General features: G+C 44.9%; 1 protein-coding gene across 4 annotated transcripts in view; it reads right to left on the bottom strand.

The window, feature by feature from the left end:
• VPS39 (VPS39 subunit of HOPS complex) overlaps positions 1-17,311 on the bottom strand; it is a 49,480-nt gene extending 32,169 nt beyond the window's left edge. Inside the window, exons 1-7 of one of the 4 annotated variants that reach the window (XM_050954942.1) lie at positions 17,104-17,311; positions 12,945-13,010; positions 11,997-12,023; positions 11,459-11,523; positions 10,555-10,597; positions 9,473-9,567; positions 286-384 (exon numbers count right to left, since the gene is read on the bottom strand). In XM_050954942.1, coding sequence (XP_050810899.1) covers positions 286-384; positions 9,473-9,567; positions 10,555-10,597; positions 11,459-11,523; positions 11,997-12,023; positions 12,945-13,010; positions 17,104-17,176 — 468 coding nt within the window. In that variant the 5' untranslated portion in view covers positions 17,177-17,311. Of the gene's footprint in view, positions 1-285; positions 385-9,472; positions 9,568-10,554; positions 10,598-11,458; positions 11,524-11,996; positions 12,024-12,944; positions 13,011-14,973; positions 15,053-17,103 lie in introns of all 4 variants that reach the window. The other 3 variants (XM_050954940.1, XM_050954941.1, XM_050954943.1) reach the window with 3 other exon arrangements.
• Between the last annotated feature and the right edge of the window lie 240 nt (positions 17,312-17,551).

Genomic DNA, 17,551 nt, shown 5'->3' with positions numbered 1-17,551 from the left:
TTTCTATCACTACCCATCATCTTCAAGAAAGGAGTCAGTCATTTGGTTCCTGGTGATTTTTATCCATATCTAGCTCCCAATCCATTATTTCAATGGTATCAACACTTTGCTTTCAATTGCTGCTTCGTTAAACCATGCAGCACCACCACTATCAAGTGCACCATGGAAGCAGAACCTAGTACTGATTCTCAATTATACTGCTGATTAAACTGGGGTATGAAAAACAATTTAATACTCTGGCAAGGGCTCCCATACAGTCTAGCGATTCCCACACCACTCTCTCACCTGTAGCTCATAGAACTCCCTGTCCTTCCAGAAATACAGCTGTAGCTTCTTCCGCACTGCCACGCACATCCTCAGCACCTCCTCCCCCGTATCAGAGTGCTGTGAAAACAGACAGCCTCACATGCATTAGGATTAGAAGGTAAATAAGGAAGATAATATAGGGCAATAAATAATTCTAAACCTACAGCACAGCTGGCCAATGGAAGAGCTAAGTTGCAGCTGAGTAAACTTTCATGCTCCCATCGGGTCACAATGGACTATTTTCTCACTGGGCCAAACCCAAAGTGGGTGTCAATTAAGGTGCTGAACTTGAGTTCAGATGTGCATGTGGCCAGAAGAAAGATTCTTTGAGATGTATTCTGAAATAAATTAATGCAAGATAAATCTAGGCCACAATAGATCTTTTATCAAGAACTCTACTGTTAATGAAAGCTACCAGGATAACAGCTCTGGAGACTGAACTGGGTAGCTGGGTAGCAGCAATATAAGCTTACCCACACTTGTTACTGTACCTCAACCTTATTTTGGTGAGACCGCCTTTATACAAAAAAAGATAGGCCAAAGACTGAATGAACAGGCATAGACTATCTTTCTACAGAGACTGAACATTGTGATGGTGGTTTATGCAATGAGGACACCTGTCCCATTTCTCCATGGACAAGATGCACCAAACCCTTTAATGCAGTCAACCAGCCAGCCTTCAAGATGGTAATGGTTCAGTCACTACTACCTTGAGCTAGATCTGGAGAGGTGAAAGCCACCAATTCCCATTGCCCACTATTCAGCCATCTACTCCTGTCATAAACAGATAGCTAAGGGTTAATGTCTCTTTCACCTGAAGCACCTGACCAGAGGACCAATCAGGAAACCGGATTTTTTCAACTTTGGGTGGAGGGAATTGAGTGTCTAAGGTCTTTGTTTTCTGGCTGCCTGCTTTCTCTGAGCTTTGGAGAAGTAGCTCTACTTTCTAGTCTTCTGTTTCTAAGTGTAAGGACAAAGAGATCAGATAGTAAGTTCTATGGTTTCTTTTCTTTGGTATTTGCATGAATATAAGTGCTGGAGTGCTTTGATTTGTATTCTTTTTGAATAAGGCTGTTTATTCAATATTCTTTTAAGCAATTGGCCCTGTGTTGTATCATCTAATACAGAGAGAACATTTGTACTTATTTTTCTTTCTTTTTATATAAAGCTTTCTTTTAAGACCTGTTGGAGTTTTTCTTTACTTCAGGGAAATTGAGTCTGTACTCACCAGGGAATTGGTGGGAGGAAGAAATCAGGGGAGATCTGTGTGTGTTGAAGTGGCTAGCCTGATTTTGCATTCCCTCTGGGTGAAGAGGAAAGTACTTTTGTTTCCAGGATTGGGAACAGAGAGGGAGATTCACTCTGTTTGGATTCACAGAGCTTGTGTCTGTGTATCTCTCCAGGAGCACCTGGAGGGGGGAAGGGAAAAAGGATTATTTCCCTTTGTTGTGAGACTCAAGGGATTTGGGTCTTGGGGTCCCCAGGGAAGGTTTTTCAGAGGGACCAGAGTGCCCCAAAACACACTAATTTTTTGGGTGGTGGCAGCAGGTACCAGGTCCAAGCTGGTAACTAAGCTTGGAGGTTTTCATACTAACCCCCATATTTTGGACGCTAAGGTCCAAATCTGGGACTAAGGTTATTACATGAGTAGCAGCGGTGGGAGATAGACAGAATCCAGAAGCCAGTAGAAATATTGTATTTTTCTTTTCTCTGCTAAGGGCTTTTTAGCAGAGAGAAGCAGTTGGTTTTAAAAGGGAACCAGAGAGAAATTTTTTTTTTTTCTGCTCTCTCTGGCAGTTTGTGGCTTGCATGTTAAGCAGAAGTCGTTAAGGACTATTAACAGTCTTTTGTCACACAATAGCACTCCCATTGAGAGTCATACCAGCACTATATGAATGCAAATAAAGTGGTTTTTCAGGTTTACTTGACATTGAAGATTAGCTAGAGAGAGAAAAGGAAAAAAGCACTGTTGCTAGGCAGACTTCAGGAGGCAACAGAGAACCTGCAGTTCAGAAGATAAACACCGGAGGGCACCCCAACACAAGAAAACAGGAATCATGACTTCTAAGGCAAAAATTGCGGCCGAAGAACAAATCAAAGAAGCTGAACACAGGCGACAGATGGAGATGAAAGAAAGAGAAGAACAGATCAAAGAGGCAGCCAAAGAGGCAGCACACAGAAGGAAGCAAGAAGAAGAAGAGGTGGCCCACAGAAGGAAGCAAGCAGAAGAAGAGGCAGCCCACAGAAGACAGATAGAACTCCAGAGGGAAGCCCACCAACAGGCCATGGAATTAGAAAAGGCTAAGCAACAGACTCCAGCCAACCCTAACAACCCGGCGCCACATATTGCTCCACAGCCCAGGAAATTTCCCACCTACAAGGCAGGTGATGACACCGAGGCCTTCTTGGAAAATTTTGAAAGAGCCTGTCTTGGGTACAGCATTCCCGAAGACCAGTACATGGTAGAATTGAGGTCACAGCTCAGTGGACCTTTAGCAGAGGTGGCAGCTGAAATGCCTAAGCACCAAATGAATGACTATAAACTTTTTCTAACCAAGGCCAGATACAGGATGGGGATAACCCCAGATCATGCCCGTCGGCGTTTCAGAAACCAAAAGTGGAAACCAGAGGAGTCATTTCCCAAACACGCCTACTACATTGCAAAAAACTATGAGGCCTGGCTAACAGGAAACAACATTCAAACCTTGGAAGAACTGAACCTCCTCATACAAATGGAGCAGTTCTTGGATGGTGTTCCTGAAGACATCACACGGTACATACAAGATGGAAACCCCAAGAATATCGCTGAGGCGGGGGAGATTGGAGCCAAATGGATGGAACTGGCAGAAAGCAAGAAAGCTACTGTCAAGGGGAACGATTACCCCAGGGGGCACACAGACCATAAACCCTACAACCGAGGACAGCCAAAGACCCCACATACCACCCAAGTAAAGCCACAGATACCCTACCCTTCAACCTCACCAGTCTCCAGTAACTCACCTCGGCCCAGTAACCCATCAGATGGAAGATGCTTTAAGTGTAATGAACTGGGACATATCAAGGCCAACTGTCCCAAGAACACCATGCGAGTGCAATTCATTACACCACCATCACACCAAAGATCCCCAGGCCCGGATGCCTCTCAAATACCCTTGGAGCGAAGGGAAAATTTGAGAGTGGGCGGAAAGAAGGTTACTGCGTGGAGAGACACGGGGGCACAAGTGTCAGCTATCCACCAATCCTTCGTTGACCCCAAATTCATCAACCCAAAGGCCAAAGTTACAATTTACCCTTTCATGTCACAAGCTGTAGACTTGCCTACAGCTCAACTGCCTGTCCAGTACAAAGGCTGGTCAGGAATGTGGACTTTTGCAGTCTATGACAATTATCCTATCCCCATGCTACTGGGGGAAGACTTGGCCAACCAGGTGAGGCGGGCCAAGAGAGTGGGAATGGTTACACGTAGCCAAACCAGGCAAGCTTCCAGACCCATTCCTGTTCCTGAACCGTCCACAGAGGCCCCGTCTGTGTTACCAGAGACCCAGACAGAGGTAGTGGACCCGGATTCCATGCCTACCACTGAAACAGCCACAGCATCTCCAGTCCCAGGCCCGGAACTGGAACAGCAACCAGCACCAGCAAGTGCAACTACATCTTCAAACTCAACGCCAGAGGGCGCCAGCGAGCCAAAACTGGCAGAAGCAACAGACAGCCATACCCAAAAGGCTCAGCCAGAGCCTGAAATACCCTCAGGTGCACCAGCGGAGAGCGGTTCACCAGCAACGGACACAACCCCATCACCTACATCGCTTCCAGAGGGACCAAGCCCAAGTCCACAGTCTGAGGAAGAACTGGTGACCCCAGCCTCAAGGGAACAGTTCCAGACTGAGCAGGAAGCGGATGACAGCCTTCAGAAAGCTTGGGCGGCGGCACGGAGCACCCCACCGCCTCTCAGCTCTTCTAATCGATCCCGGTTTGTTATAGACCAAGGACTTTTATACAAGGAAATTCTTTCTGGTGGACACCGGGAAGAATGGCAGCCGCAAAAACAGTTGGTGGTTCCAACTAAGTACCGGGAGAAGCTCTTAAGCTTAGCCCATGATCATCCCAGTGGCCATGCTGGGGTGAACAGAACCAAGGACCGGTTGGGGAAGTCCTTCCACTGGGAGGGGATGGGCAAGGACGTTGCCAAGTATGTCCGGTCTTGTGAGGTATGCCAAAGAGTGGGTAAGCCTCAAGACCAGGTCAAGGCCCCTCTCCAGCCACTCCCCATAATTGAGGTCCCATTTCAGCGAGTAGCTGTGGATATTCTGGGCCCTTTCCCAAAAAAGACGCCCAGAGGAAAGCAGTACGTACTGACTTTAGTGGACTTTGCTACCCAATGGCCAGAAGCAGTCGCTCTAGGCAACACCAGGGCTAACACTGTGTGCCTGGCCCTAACAGACATCTTTGCCAGGGTAGGTTGGCCCTGCGACATCCTTACAGATTCAGGGTCTAATTTCCTGGCAGGGACCATGGAAAAACTGTGGGAAACTCATGGGGTGAATCACTTGGTTGCCACCCCGTACCACCATCAAACCAATGGCCTGGTGGAAAGGTTCAATGGAACTTTGGGGGCCATGATACGAAAATTCATCAACGAATTCTCCAATAATTGGGACCTAGTGTTGCAGCAGTTGCTGTTTGCCTACAGGGCTGTACCACATCCCAGTTTAGGGTTTTCACCATTTGAACTTGTGTATGGTCACGAGGTTAAGGGGCCATTACAGTTGGTAAAGCAGCAATGGGAGGGGTTTACGCCTTCTCCAGGAACTAACATTCTGGACTTTGTAAGCAACCTACAAAGCACCCTCCGACACTCTTTAGCCCTTGCTAGAGAGAATCTAAAGGATGCTCAGGAAGAGCAAAAGGCCTGGTATGACAGACATGCCAGAGATCGGTCCTTCAAGGTAGGAGACCAGGTTATGGTCTTGAAGGCGCAACAGGCCCATAAGATGGAAGCATCATGGGAAGGGCCATTCACGGTCCAAGAGCGCCTGGGAGCTGTAAACTACCTCATAGCATTTCCCAATTCCTCACTAAAGCCTAAAGTGTACCATGTTAATTCTCTCAAGCCTTTCTATTCCAGAGACTTACAGGTTTGTCAGTTTACAGTCCAGGGAGAGGATGCTAAGTGGCCTGACGGTGTCTACTACGACGGAAAAAAAGACAGTGGCGTGGAAGAGGTGAACCTCTCAACCACCCTGGAACGTCTGCAGCGGCAACAAATCAAGGAGCTGTGCACTAGCTTCGCCCCATTGTTCTCAGTCACCCCAGGACGGACTGAACGGGCATACCACTCCATTGATACAGGTAATGCTCACCCAATCAGAACCCCACCCTCCCGAGTGTCTCCTCATGCCCAAGCCGCTATAGAACGGGAGATCCAGAACATGCTACAGATGGGTATAATCCGCCCATCTTCCAGTGCATGGGCATCTCCAGTGGTTCTGGTACCCAAACCAGATGGGGAAATACGCTTTTGCGTGGACTACCGTAAGCTAAATGCTGTAACTCGTCCGGACAACTATCCAATGCCACGTACCGATGAGCTATTGGAGAAGTTGGGACGTGCCCAGTTCATCTCTACAATAGACTTAACCAAGGGGTACTGGCAAGTACCGCTAGATGAACCTGCCAAGGAGAGGTCAGCATTCGTCACCCATGCGGGGGTGTATGAATTCAATGTCCTTCCTTTCGGCCTTCGAAATGCACCCGCAACCTTCCAGAGGCTGGTAGATGGTCTACTAGCTGGACTGGGAGAATTTGCAGTTGCCTACCTCGATGATGTGGCCATTTTTTCAGACTCCTGGCCCGAACACCTACTACACCTGGAAAAGGTCTTTGAGCGCATCAGGCAGGCCGGACTAACTGTTAAGGCCAAAAAGTGTCAAATAGGCCAAAACAGAGTGACTTACCTGGGGCACCAGGTGGGTCGAGGAACCATAAACCCCCTACAGGCCAAGGTAGATGCTATCCAAAAGTGGCCTGTCCCACGGTCCAAGAAGCAGGTCCAATCCTTCTTAGGCTTGGCCGGATACTACAGGCGATTTGTACCACACTACAGCCAAATCGCTGCCCCACTGACCGACCTGACCAAAAAGACCCAGCCAAATGCAGTTAAGTGGACTGATGAGTGTCAAAAGGCCTTTACCCAACTTAAGGCAACGCTCATGTCGGACCCTGTGCTCAGGGCCCCGGATTTTGACAAGCCATTCCTAGTAACCACAGATGCATCTGAGCGTGGTATAGGAGCAGTGCTCATGCAGGAAGCAACAGATCACAACTTCCATCCTGTCGTGTTTCTCAGCAAGAAACTGTCTGAGAGGGAAAGTCACTGGTCAGTCAGTGAAAAGGAATGCTATGCCATTGTGTACGCCCTGGAAAAGCTACGCCCATATGTTTGGGGACGGCGGTTCCAACTACAAACTGACCATGCTGCACTAAAGTGGCTTCATACTGCCAAGGGGAACAACAAGAAACTTCTTCGTTGGAGTTTAGCTCTCCAAGATTTTGATTTTGAAATTCAACACATCACAGGAGCTTCTAATAAAGTTGCTGATGCACTCTCCCGTGAGAGTTTCCCAGAATTCAGTAGTTAAAAAGTGTTCTTAAAATGTAGAAGTCTGTTAGTTATATACTTAGGAGTATATGTAAAGGTGTATGTGTTGTATTAATCTGTTTATTTTCAAGTTCTAGAAGGAAATCGCCGCCAGTGAGCTTCCCCACTGTCTGCAATTTGGGGGGCGTGTCATAAACAGATAGCTAAGGGTTAATGTCTCTTTCACCTGAAGCACCTGACCAGAGGACCAATCAGGAAACCGGATTTTTTCAACTTTGGGTGGAGGGAATTGAGTGTCTAAGGTCTTTGTTTTCTGGCTGCCTGCTTTCTCTGAGCTTTGGAGAAGTAGCTCTACTTTCTAGTCTTCTGTTTCTAAGTGTAAGGACAAAGAGATCAGATAGTAAGTTCTATGGTTTCTTTTCTTTGGTATTTGCATGAATATAAGTGCTGGAGTGCTTTGATTTGTATTCTTTTTGAATAAGGCTGTTTATTCAATATTCTTTTAAGCAATTGGCCCTGTGTTGTATCATCTAATACAGAGAGAACATTTGTACTTATTTTTCTTTCTTTTTATATAAAGCTTTCTTTTAAGACCTGTTGGAGTTTTTCTTTACTTCAGGGAAATTGAGTCTGTACTCACCAGGGAATTGGTGGGAGGAAGAAATCAGGGGAGATCTGTGTGTGTTGAAGTGGCTAGCCTGATTTTGCATTCCCTCTGGGTGAAGAGGAAAGTACTTTTGTTTCCAGGATTGGGAACAGAGAGGGAGATTCACTCTGTTTGGATTCACAGAGCTTGTGTCTGTGTATCTCTCCAGGAGCACCTGGAGGGGGGAAGGGAAAAAGGATTATTTCCCTTTGTTGTGAGACTCAAGGGATTTGGGTCTTGGGGTCCCCAGGGAAGGTTTTTCAGAGGGACCAGAGTGCCCCAAAACACTCTAATTTTTTGGGTGGTGGCAGCAGGTACCAGGTCCAAGCTGGTAACTAAGCTTGGAGGTTTTCATACTAACCCCCATATTTTGGACGCTAAGGTCCAAATCTGGGACTAAGGTTATTACAACTCCCCACTGTTCAGCCATCTACTCCCACTATTTTTCCTGTAACTCCCACAAGGTGCTCGGTGCTATACAAACAAAGAAAGGCACTGTCTTTCCCCAAGACCCTTCAGTCAACGAGAGAAGTTGTTTGTACTTTTTCCTCCTACTCTAAGTGGTCAATGGTGTTTTGCTGTCCCCAGTTGCCCTTCCACCTCAACATTAGTTAATTAATTGCTTGACAGCATCATGGTAGGAATATGAATATGAAGAGGGCAGTGCCTTACATATCAGCTCCAAGAGGGGTTCCACATGGAGTTAAGCAGAGTGAGAGAAAAAGACAGCAGGTGGAAAATAATAATATTACTGGTGAAGTGGAAAGGACTGCAGCAATATGAAAAAGACAAGGACAGATAAGCATTAGAAATTGGCATTAGTCAGGACCTTGAATGTAAAGACAAAAAACTTGACACTTACATGGTGAAGGAGTGGGGAACAAGGGAGTTAAAGAAAGGGAGACATGATCATATTAATGAACAAATATGATCTAAGGGCCTATGTTTTGTATACTAATTAATTAGAACAGTTTATTGACAAGAAGCACCACTGCAAGTACATGCTATGTCAGATACCCACATATAAAAAGTACATCCAATTATAAGAAGACACTTTGTAACGCTTGGATTTGCATGTTTCATAAGATTTAGCATTAGCTATATGTTAACACTAGAAGCCCAAGACTAAATAATTATGAGAAAATGTTTATCACTGGGCAAAAGTTTCGGCTTGCCTTTACACAGGGAGCTTGGTCTCTGAAGAGTAAATCAAAGCACTAGAGGTATACCATCAACTTAAGTCTCCTCTAGCTATGAGCAAGGCTTGGGGACCAAAGTACAGGTAAATTGATTAACTGATTTATGTGTAAATAAGAGACCATTTTTATAAGACCATAGGACCTGGATGAAGGATCACCTTATCCTTATGGAACATTATATAGATTGAATCAGCTATTAGCGTCTCCACGACACTTTAGGTTAACGTAATTGTTACCAGAAACAATCTTCAGAGAAAGACAGTGAAATGGAAATTCAAAGAATCACTCAAATGGTGATTCCATTATCTTTGCAAGCCCCATTTTAAGTCCCAAGATGGGGACGGCTTCCAAATGAAAAAAGCACTTGAAGAGCCCTTTAAAAATCTCATCACTTAGGATGAAAATTCAGTTGAGTCTTGAATCAATGGGTGAAAGGCCGAAATTACAACCAAGTGTACTCTTACAAAGTGGAGGGAGGGACCAAGACCAACATTTTTAAAACTTGGTCCTGGAGTGAAGTTCTTAAGTCCATCGTTAAATATGTAAATAAGCACCCTGATTTTCAGAAGTGTTGAACCCCAACATCTCCTAATTTCTCATATAATATAAAGTTATTTTCATTTTAAATTTAACATACCAAACCCTCTGAGAAATTTGAAAGTTACTCCTTGTTATGAGACTTTGTCAGAACGCTTGCAACATTAACCTGCCTCCACTTACCTGTAAGTCACAGGTGAACAGAGATGCACCTTTTGCCTTCGAGACTGTGGTGATTTGTTGAAATGTCAACAGGTCATGGACATAAATGTTATTTTCTGTTATAGACAAAATTCCTAATTATTTGTTCAATAATTTAAAACATGCAACTCATTTTTAATTTACACAAACTATCACAAAACACTTTATAAAAATTTAAGTATGTTTACAAAGCAGATCCAAACTAGTGAGAGAAATTAAGAGTTTCAGGACAGGAAGGGGACGGGTTTTTTCCCCACCCAGACAATTTGAAAACAATCAGTGAGGCAGAGACAAAAAGGTTTCTGGGTTGCAGAAGACTCTCACACCAACCGTGGCAAGACTGCATGAAAGAACCAAGAATGGGTGCTAACAAGCAAACAAAGTGGAAGTAGGACAGAAGAGAAAGCAGGCCCCAGCAAGTTCATGATGGAAGCTCTTATATTAAAAAAAGGACCATTTTGAACTGGCTCCTGAAATTTGTGGGAGGTGAATACAGTTGAAAGTTGGAGCTAGTGTGGTCAAGTTTTTGTACGCACGAGAACGCAGGCAGCAGCATTCTACACATGCTGGAGTCGGGAGAGCTGGGACTTGGAGGTCAAAAAGGAGGGAGTTGTATCATAAGTAAAAAGAGACAAGGAAGATCATAATTCAAGAATAAGTTCACCCAACATACAGTACTCAAAATATTCAAAATTCTTGCATAAGTTATTTGAATATTAGTGGTCTGTTCCCCAGATGTCTTTACTGGCTTAAGGGATGCCCAGCTGCTTCTTAACCTATAATGCATAACACTTCCCTGCAAATTAGAGGCCTGAATTCTAGACCCAATGACTTTTCAACAACTAGACCCTTATGCAGGTGTGAAGGATCACCCAAATCAAGAAGGTGGCAAACTGTTTTAAGAATAAGCCTCAGAGTAGGTGAGTGTGAATTATTCACTTTCCTTGGTACAACAAACAGATAGTCTGTACTGGGGGGGAGGGGAGGAGCGGGGTTCATGCTCAGCCAAGTAATTACACCAAAAAAAAGAATTAATTGAATACTAAAACATATTCTTCACTTACCTAACAAACTGACCAGAATTTTAAACTGGGAAACAACATGAATCTGAAAAGAGAATTGCATTAAAGTAACATCTCTACAAGACAAACACTCTTCCCTACCCCCCACCCCTCAACTTGGACAGAGATTTAATTAGTCTATGCAAATAGTTTTATTTACCCACATAAGGCAATGAAGATGGGGCTACTGTTACCTTCTGTGCGGCATTCCTTCAGCTACTGTACAATCCCACATCTATACTCATGAAATGTCTGATAAAGCTAGCTTACATTGTTTATATCCTTTCCTAGTGAGAAAAAAACATAGATCCCTTTAACAAGATTTAATCATGTTCTGGTGCCTTACCAATAAAAGGATGTCAATTATTCCTTAAAAACTATTGTTCTTCTCCAGTGAAAAGGCAAGGTGCTCTATTGCAGTGATACATTCAGTGTGCTCACATCAAAATTAAAATGGTAATGAAACTGACAGCAAGTCAGTACACAGCTATTCTAGATTCCAGCCTCTAATAGCCAAAACAATATTTGCACTTTAATAGCATATTTCATCTAAGGAGATCAAGTGCTTTACTTCATTAATTCTCTCACCAGGTCAGACAGCGATGTACTATCTCCATCGTACAAATATATATGATTTGCTGGAGGTCACAGTCATTCAGTGAGTCAGGAAAAGAACCCAGGAGTCCTAACTCTAAGTCATCTGCTGTAACCACCAAACCAAGTTCCTTCCTACTGTAGGAAGAGACTGTGAACAAATGCACAGTTAGGCTAGTCTGTGCTACTCCCAACAAAGTTTACTGTTTAAAAAAAAGCCTTCTGGAGATACCAGGTTAAAGTACTTCACATTGCACCCTCTTAGTGGGAACACTGGCAATTTTCCCCAATGTCAACAACTGCCATTTCCTACCTGCTGAATCTTTTTTGAGAAGTTCTTGTTGGATTTCTCTAGCGTCACTTCAAATCTGTTGCAACCTACCAAGCAGAGATTAATGAGTGACATAAAAATCACAGCTGCCTTTAGATTTATTACTGCATAAACCTTTACTCTAAGTCCCACAAAATTATAGAAGATACCGAATTAAGCAGCTAATGCCAGAAGATTGCATGTCTTGTAAAAGGCGTGTGCTTCCTTTTTCTTAAAACAGTTTGGGGGACCTGAGGTTGTCATACATATCTAGCTGGGGATTTCAAAAACGTGGTTTAACTTCAAGAAGCCAGTAAATCTGAAGGTCCCATCATTAGCTAAATCCTTGCCTTGTAATCTCAGATCCTAATATAAATATTTTAAAACCCCAAGTTACGAAGACAGCCCTAAAGCACCTTTTTTCCCAGCCAATCAAATACCAGCAACTCAGATCTCCAGGAAGCACATCACTGCAAGATGGACAAAGAATAAAACACTTCACTACAAGGGTTTAAAAGGAGTTTTATGGATACAAACTTACAGCCACTTTCTGATGACGTAACCTCTCCTGGTATTGATGCAAAAAGGGGGAGAAATTTACCAAGTGAGACAAAAGACACTAGCAACCCAAGTCAGCATGATCTATTGAAACAGACTGCCTATGGAGGCTAGGAAAAATGAGCTGGAATTAGCGTTTAGTAATCCAAGTGGCTACAACAGAAATAGTATCCTTCTGAGAGCAGGTGTAATTTGGGGCAGATGTGCCACAGCTTTTTCCTTTTTAATCCAATGAGCTATTAAATTAGGTACACTTAATAGTATAGCATTCTGCATATTATAACTGGCAAATAGCTGATATATAAATCTGTTTAACATAAGTAATTTTATATCTGATTCTAAATACAATAGCCGCTCTTTGTGACATCACCAGAATGGACTAAGGCCACTTGTGACTGCTTCCTCAAGAGACAGAGAGGGGAGTACTTTTTGGTCTAGATTAGAATGTTAAGATTCTGAACCACGTTTAATTTTATTATGTATATTGATCAAGATGGTGGACCTCGCCTTTTAATTAAGTTGCCCTTTTACTGCATTGCCAATCTGATCTATTCACTAGATTCTGTTAGAGTTTATGCATGGTGGGTATTGTATTCATGCACATTACACTAATTTACTGTAAATACAAATGTGGAAACCATTATAGTTCAGAGATTAGTATTAGCTTTGGTTGAATCGTGAAAGGGTAATTTTTAAAGCAGATGGTAAACTCTATAAGACAGTAAACAGAGAAGGAAAAGGAAAGGAAAGGAAGATCTGTACATAGTGCAGTGGCCCTGTATAAACATTTTTTAAGCTATAGGTGACAAAGTCTGCTGTTTAGTATACTAAATGTACCAGGGTACCAGTATTATTAGAGTCACTGAAGAGTTGAGAATGATACATTGGCATAATATTGCACAAAAGCTTGGCTTTGTTTGTACAAGCTCACCTATATCCTTCCTGATCCTGTAAAGGAGAAGATGCCCTTGTTTGGTGCCAACGAGCAGCCATTCCTCTATAAGATAAGATAATTTTTATCAGTACCAAAAAGAATACGACTCTCAGCTAAAATTAAATCGGAAAATTCTCATCTTCTTAAACTGAAGCCCATTGTTGAATGGTCCAAAACATACAAAGGCATATTTCAGCTGGAGAACGTGCATGGCTCTTCCATTGTTTCCCTAGAGCAGGGGCAGGCAAACTTTTTGGCCCAAGGGCCACCTCTGGGCATGGAAATTGTATGGTGGGCCATGAATGCTCATGAAATTGGGGGTGGGGTGCAGGAGGGGGTGTGGGCTCTGGGGTGCAGGAGGGTGGGATCGATGAGTTTGGAGGGTGGGTGGGGGGTGAAGGGGTGCAGGCTCCAGGTGGCGCTTACCTGAAGTATCGGCTTGTCCCTCCTCTAGCTCATACATGGAGGCACAGCCAGACAGCTCTGCACGCTGCCCCATATGCAGATGCCATCCCTGCAGCTCCCATTGGCCCTGTTTGCTAGCCATTGGGAGCTGCAGGGGCAGCGCTTGCAGAGGGGGCAGTATGAGGAGCCCCCTGGCTGCCCGTACATGTAGGAGGCGGAGGGTGAACATGCCGCTGATTCTGGAAGTCGTGCAGAGCAAGCCCCCAACCCCCACTCGCTGGAAGGAGTTCAAGGGCCTGATTAAAACATCTGAAGGGCTGGATGCGACCCCTGGACTGTAGTTTGCCCACTCCTGTCCTAGAGGAAGTGCTTAAACATGGAGTAACCTTTGTTCTGGGAAACAAACATTTCCAGGGATCAGGAAGTATGAAACGCAGCCCTGAAACAGGAGCCTACTTGCTCATAATTAGGGCCCTATCAAATTCACAGCCTTGAAAAACATGTCATGAACCGTGAAAACTGGTCTTTTGTGTGCTTTTACCCCATACTATACAGATTTCACAGGGGAGGCCAATGTTTCTCAAATTGGAGGTCCTGACTCAAAAGGCAGTTGCAGGTGGAGAGGGGCGGGGTTTCCACAAGGTTATTTTAGAGAAGTCACGGTATTGTCACCCTTACTTCTGCACTGCCTTCAGAGCTGGGCAGCCGGAGAGTGGCAGCTGTTGACTGAGGGCCCAGCTCTGCAGGCAACAGCACAGAAGTAAGGGTGGCAATACCATAACATGCCGTCCTTACTTCTGTGCTGCTGCTTGAGGAGGCTCTGCCTTCCAAGCTGGGATCCTAGGTAGCAGCTGCCGCTCTTCAGCTACCCAACCCTGAAGGCAGCACTGCCGCCAGCAGCAGTGCAGAAGTAAGGGTAGCAGTACCACAACCCTCACTACAATAACCTTGCAATCCCCTCACGACTCCTTTTCGGGTCACAACCCCTACAATTACAACACCATGAGATTTCAGATTTAAATAGCAGAAATCATGAAATTTCAGATTTTTAAATCCTATGATTATGAAATTGACCAAAATGGACTGTGAATTTGGTAGGGCACTACTCATAATGAAGTACAGTAAAAGGGAGAGAGCTCCACATTCTTCATAAATATACATAAACAGAAGATAAACTACTTTTCAAGCATTGGCTGCTGCATATAGATGCCTGGTGTTCCTCCCAACTTACTGGTCTACACAGTGAAAAACTGGATGGAGCAAGACAAATTTATATACTACCATTTGTGAGTTCTGACTCTGAACACAGTAGTTAAACATTTATAAGTCACAGTGGCCCACGTGAATTATTCAGTGGGCCACTGAAGTGATTATATTAGTTACCAAGAAACAGTATTTGAGTTGCTGTGACACTTAAAAGTCATCTTGGATTTACAAAGCAGAACACTTGAAAAATCCACTGTTATTCCACACACATACACACACTTTGGTATATTATCTAGATTCAAAGCCTTATAATATGCATTGCTGTGCAACTCATTCACAAAAATCTTGTAAATTAAATTTCAATTAATCTTTAGCTTCATAACAGGGAAAACTTTACTAAACATATGAAATTTACCTCTCTCTTTTTCACACCATATTTCTCAAAGCTACTTGTGATTTAACAAGATCTTGCTTCCCCTGAGCCTCCTCTTCTCCTATATAATCAAGAATTAAGTCAAAAGTGGAAGTACATCTCTATTCCACGAGACTGTGCTGCTCAAAAAATCCACAGGATTTGACTTCAATGAAACAAATAAATTTGTTTTGCAATGAAGTTGCTCAATTTCAATGCCACTGTAAGGAATATATTCAATTTAGCTACAGAATTTAAGTCTCAGTGTTTTATTTTTAAGGCTTAAATCAAAAACAAGCCAAGTTTCTGACAAAGTTAATCTTTTACATGAAAGTTTTTGTTCCATAATATAACATGTATTTGAAATTGCTCCAACGGTTTAGTATTAGAAAGAGTCCCAGAAAAATATGGTTAGAGCATAGATGAGGCAGTCAAAGGTGCATGATAAATAAAACCTATTCACCTAGATATCACTAACACAAATTTGCTATGAACTGTCTGCTTGCTAAACTTCGTTAATATCACAGCTTTTGCTATAGTAACAAGCCATCTACACGAAGAAACTAGCTAAATCATATTTATAAATACTGGACCATTTTATACTACTGTAAGTATTCACTGCACCATCTACAGTAATAATAGTTACATGAATTGTCACTTAGGTCTGATCTACACTTAAAATTTGAGTCGACATAGGTTGGCATAGCTCTGAGCAACATAGCTAAGTCCCAGGGTAGATGCTGCTAGTTCAATGGAAAAAAATTTCCATCAACCTAGCTAACCTCACTTGGGGGGGGGGTTACCTACACCAATGGAAAATCCCTTTCTGCCAGCAAAGATTGTATCTACACTGACTTTTCGTCAGCATAGCTATGGTGCTGTAGCTATGTCCGTAGTCCCAAACTATACACATAGCCTTAGGTAACAGTTCTAACCCACCAGGTCAGATTGTTCTGTATTTAAGACACAAAGTATGGGTTTATTCACAAATAAAACACACCAGGTAGGGCAAGGCAAAGCGACACTTCTTGTGTTATACAACAATACATTTTCTACCATTCACGCTCACAATTAAACAATGGAGAAAGAAAACATGGAGGAGGACGCACAAGACAAGAACAAAAAATTCCATCCCACAAGAAACAAACCTGTTCAAGAGTCAGAGACACTGATACAAACTGAGCACAACCAGATCAGTCAGTTCACCCAAATATTTGAAAAACAGACTCATAGGCAGACTCATAGACTCTAGGACTGGAAGGGACCTTGAGAGGTCATCGAGTCCAGTCCCCTGCCCTCATGGCAGGACCAAATACTGTCTAGACCATCCCTAATAGACATTTATCTAACCTACTCTTAAATATCTCCAGAGATGGAGATTCCACAACTTCCCTAGGCAATCTATTCCAGTGTTTAACCACCCTGACAGTTAGGAACTTTTTCCTAATGTCCAACCTAAATCTCCCTTGCTGCAGTTTAAGACCAAAGTGTGTTACTTCTACTACCCTTAAAAAAATAGTTTTGATGGGTGGAAACTACAAATCCCACTTGAGCCCAACTTCAGTCCCCACTCTCTCTGTTCCCTGTAACGGGGGCTCAATCCCCGGGGGCGGTAGCCCCGAGCCTAGGGTGACCAGACAGCAAATCGGGACGGTGGTCGGTGGGGGGCAATAGGAGCCTATATAAGAAAAAGACCCAAAATTCGGGACATCTGGTCACTGTACCTGGGCCACGCTCAAAGTGGGTCACACAAGTGATTTATAGAGATCCCCAAATTCACCACAAACTCCAGAGCGTGTGTTTTTAGAAAGAGCTTCGAGCCCTTCTCCTGGGGAACCCCCCGGACGGGAACAACCGCAGCGCGCCGAGGGGCTGACGGCGGCGCGGTGTCACAGGGGGTTTGGAGACGCGGGTCTCCGAGGCAGCAGGCTCAGCGACGGCGGTCAGGACGCGAGGTCACAAGCGGGTCGGGGCTCGGAGCTGGTCCCGGGGGCAGGCGGGGTGACCACCCCGTCCGCCCGCCGCAGGGTCCCCGGGACTCCTTCGAGCGGGGTCCGCAGCCCCCACCCACCCCGCCGCGGGGTCCCTGAGAGAGGGACCCCCTAAGAGCCCGGGGGCCGCCCCTCCGCTCACCCCAGGCCGCCAGACAGTCTATCTGCAGCGGCAGCTTCTCCAGGATCGGCACCGGCTCGAAGGCGTCGTGCATGGCGGCAGCTCTCCGCGCTCGCTGCGGGCTGATAGCGCCACCTCAGCCGCGCCCACGGGAAGATGCTGCGTCGCCCCCCGTACAGAGCCCCCGCTGCCCCAAGTACAGGCCCAGCTGGTCCCAACCCTTCCCAGCAGGCCCCGCGCCCAGCCCGTTCTGCTTCCCTACTGGAGCCCCGCCCACAAGTTCTACCTCCTCCGCAGGGCAAGCTCCGCCCCAGGCTGCTTTCCCGCCACAGGCACCACCCCCTTCCCGAGCCTGCGGCCTCGTGCCGTGGGTGCCGCCCGTTCACGGCTGCTCCCCTCACCCGCAAAGCCTGTGCCCCTTAGAGGCGCCTCCCCTGGACTCCGCTCCAGGGCCCTTCCCTCCCCCCAG

This window comes from Gopherus flavomarginatus, chromosome 5 (genome assembly GCF_025201925.1).
Source record: "Gopherus flavomarginatus isolate rGopFla2 chromosome 5, rGopFla2.mat.asm, whole genome shotgun sequence".
In the NCBI taxonomy this organism is placed as follows: domain Eukaryota; kingdom Metazoa; phylum Chordata; order Testudines; family Testudinidae; genus Gopherus; species Gopherus flavomarginatus.
Note: the sequence above shows the minus strand (reverse complement) of the source record. Positions and strands in the feature narration are given on the sequence as shown.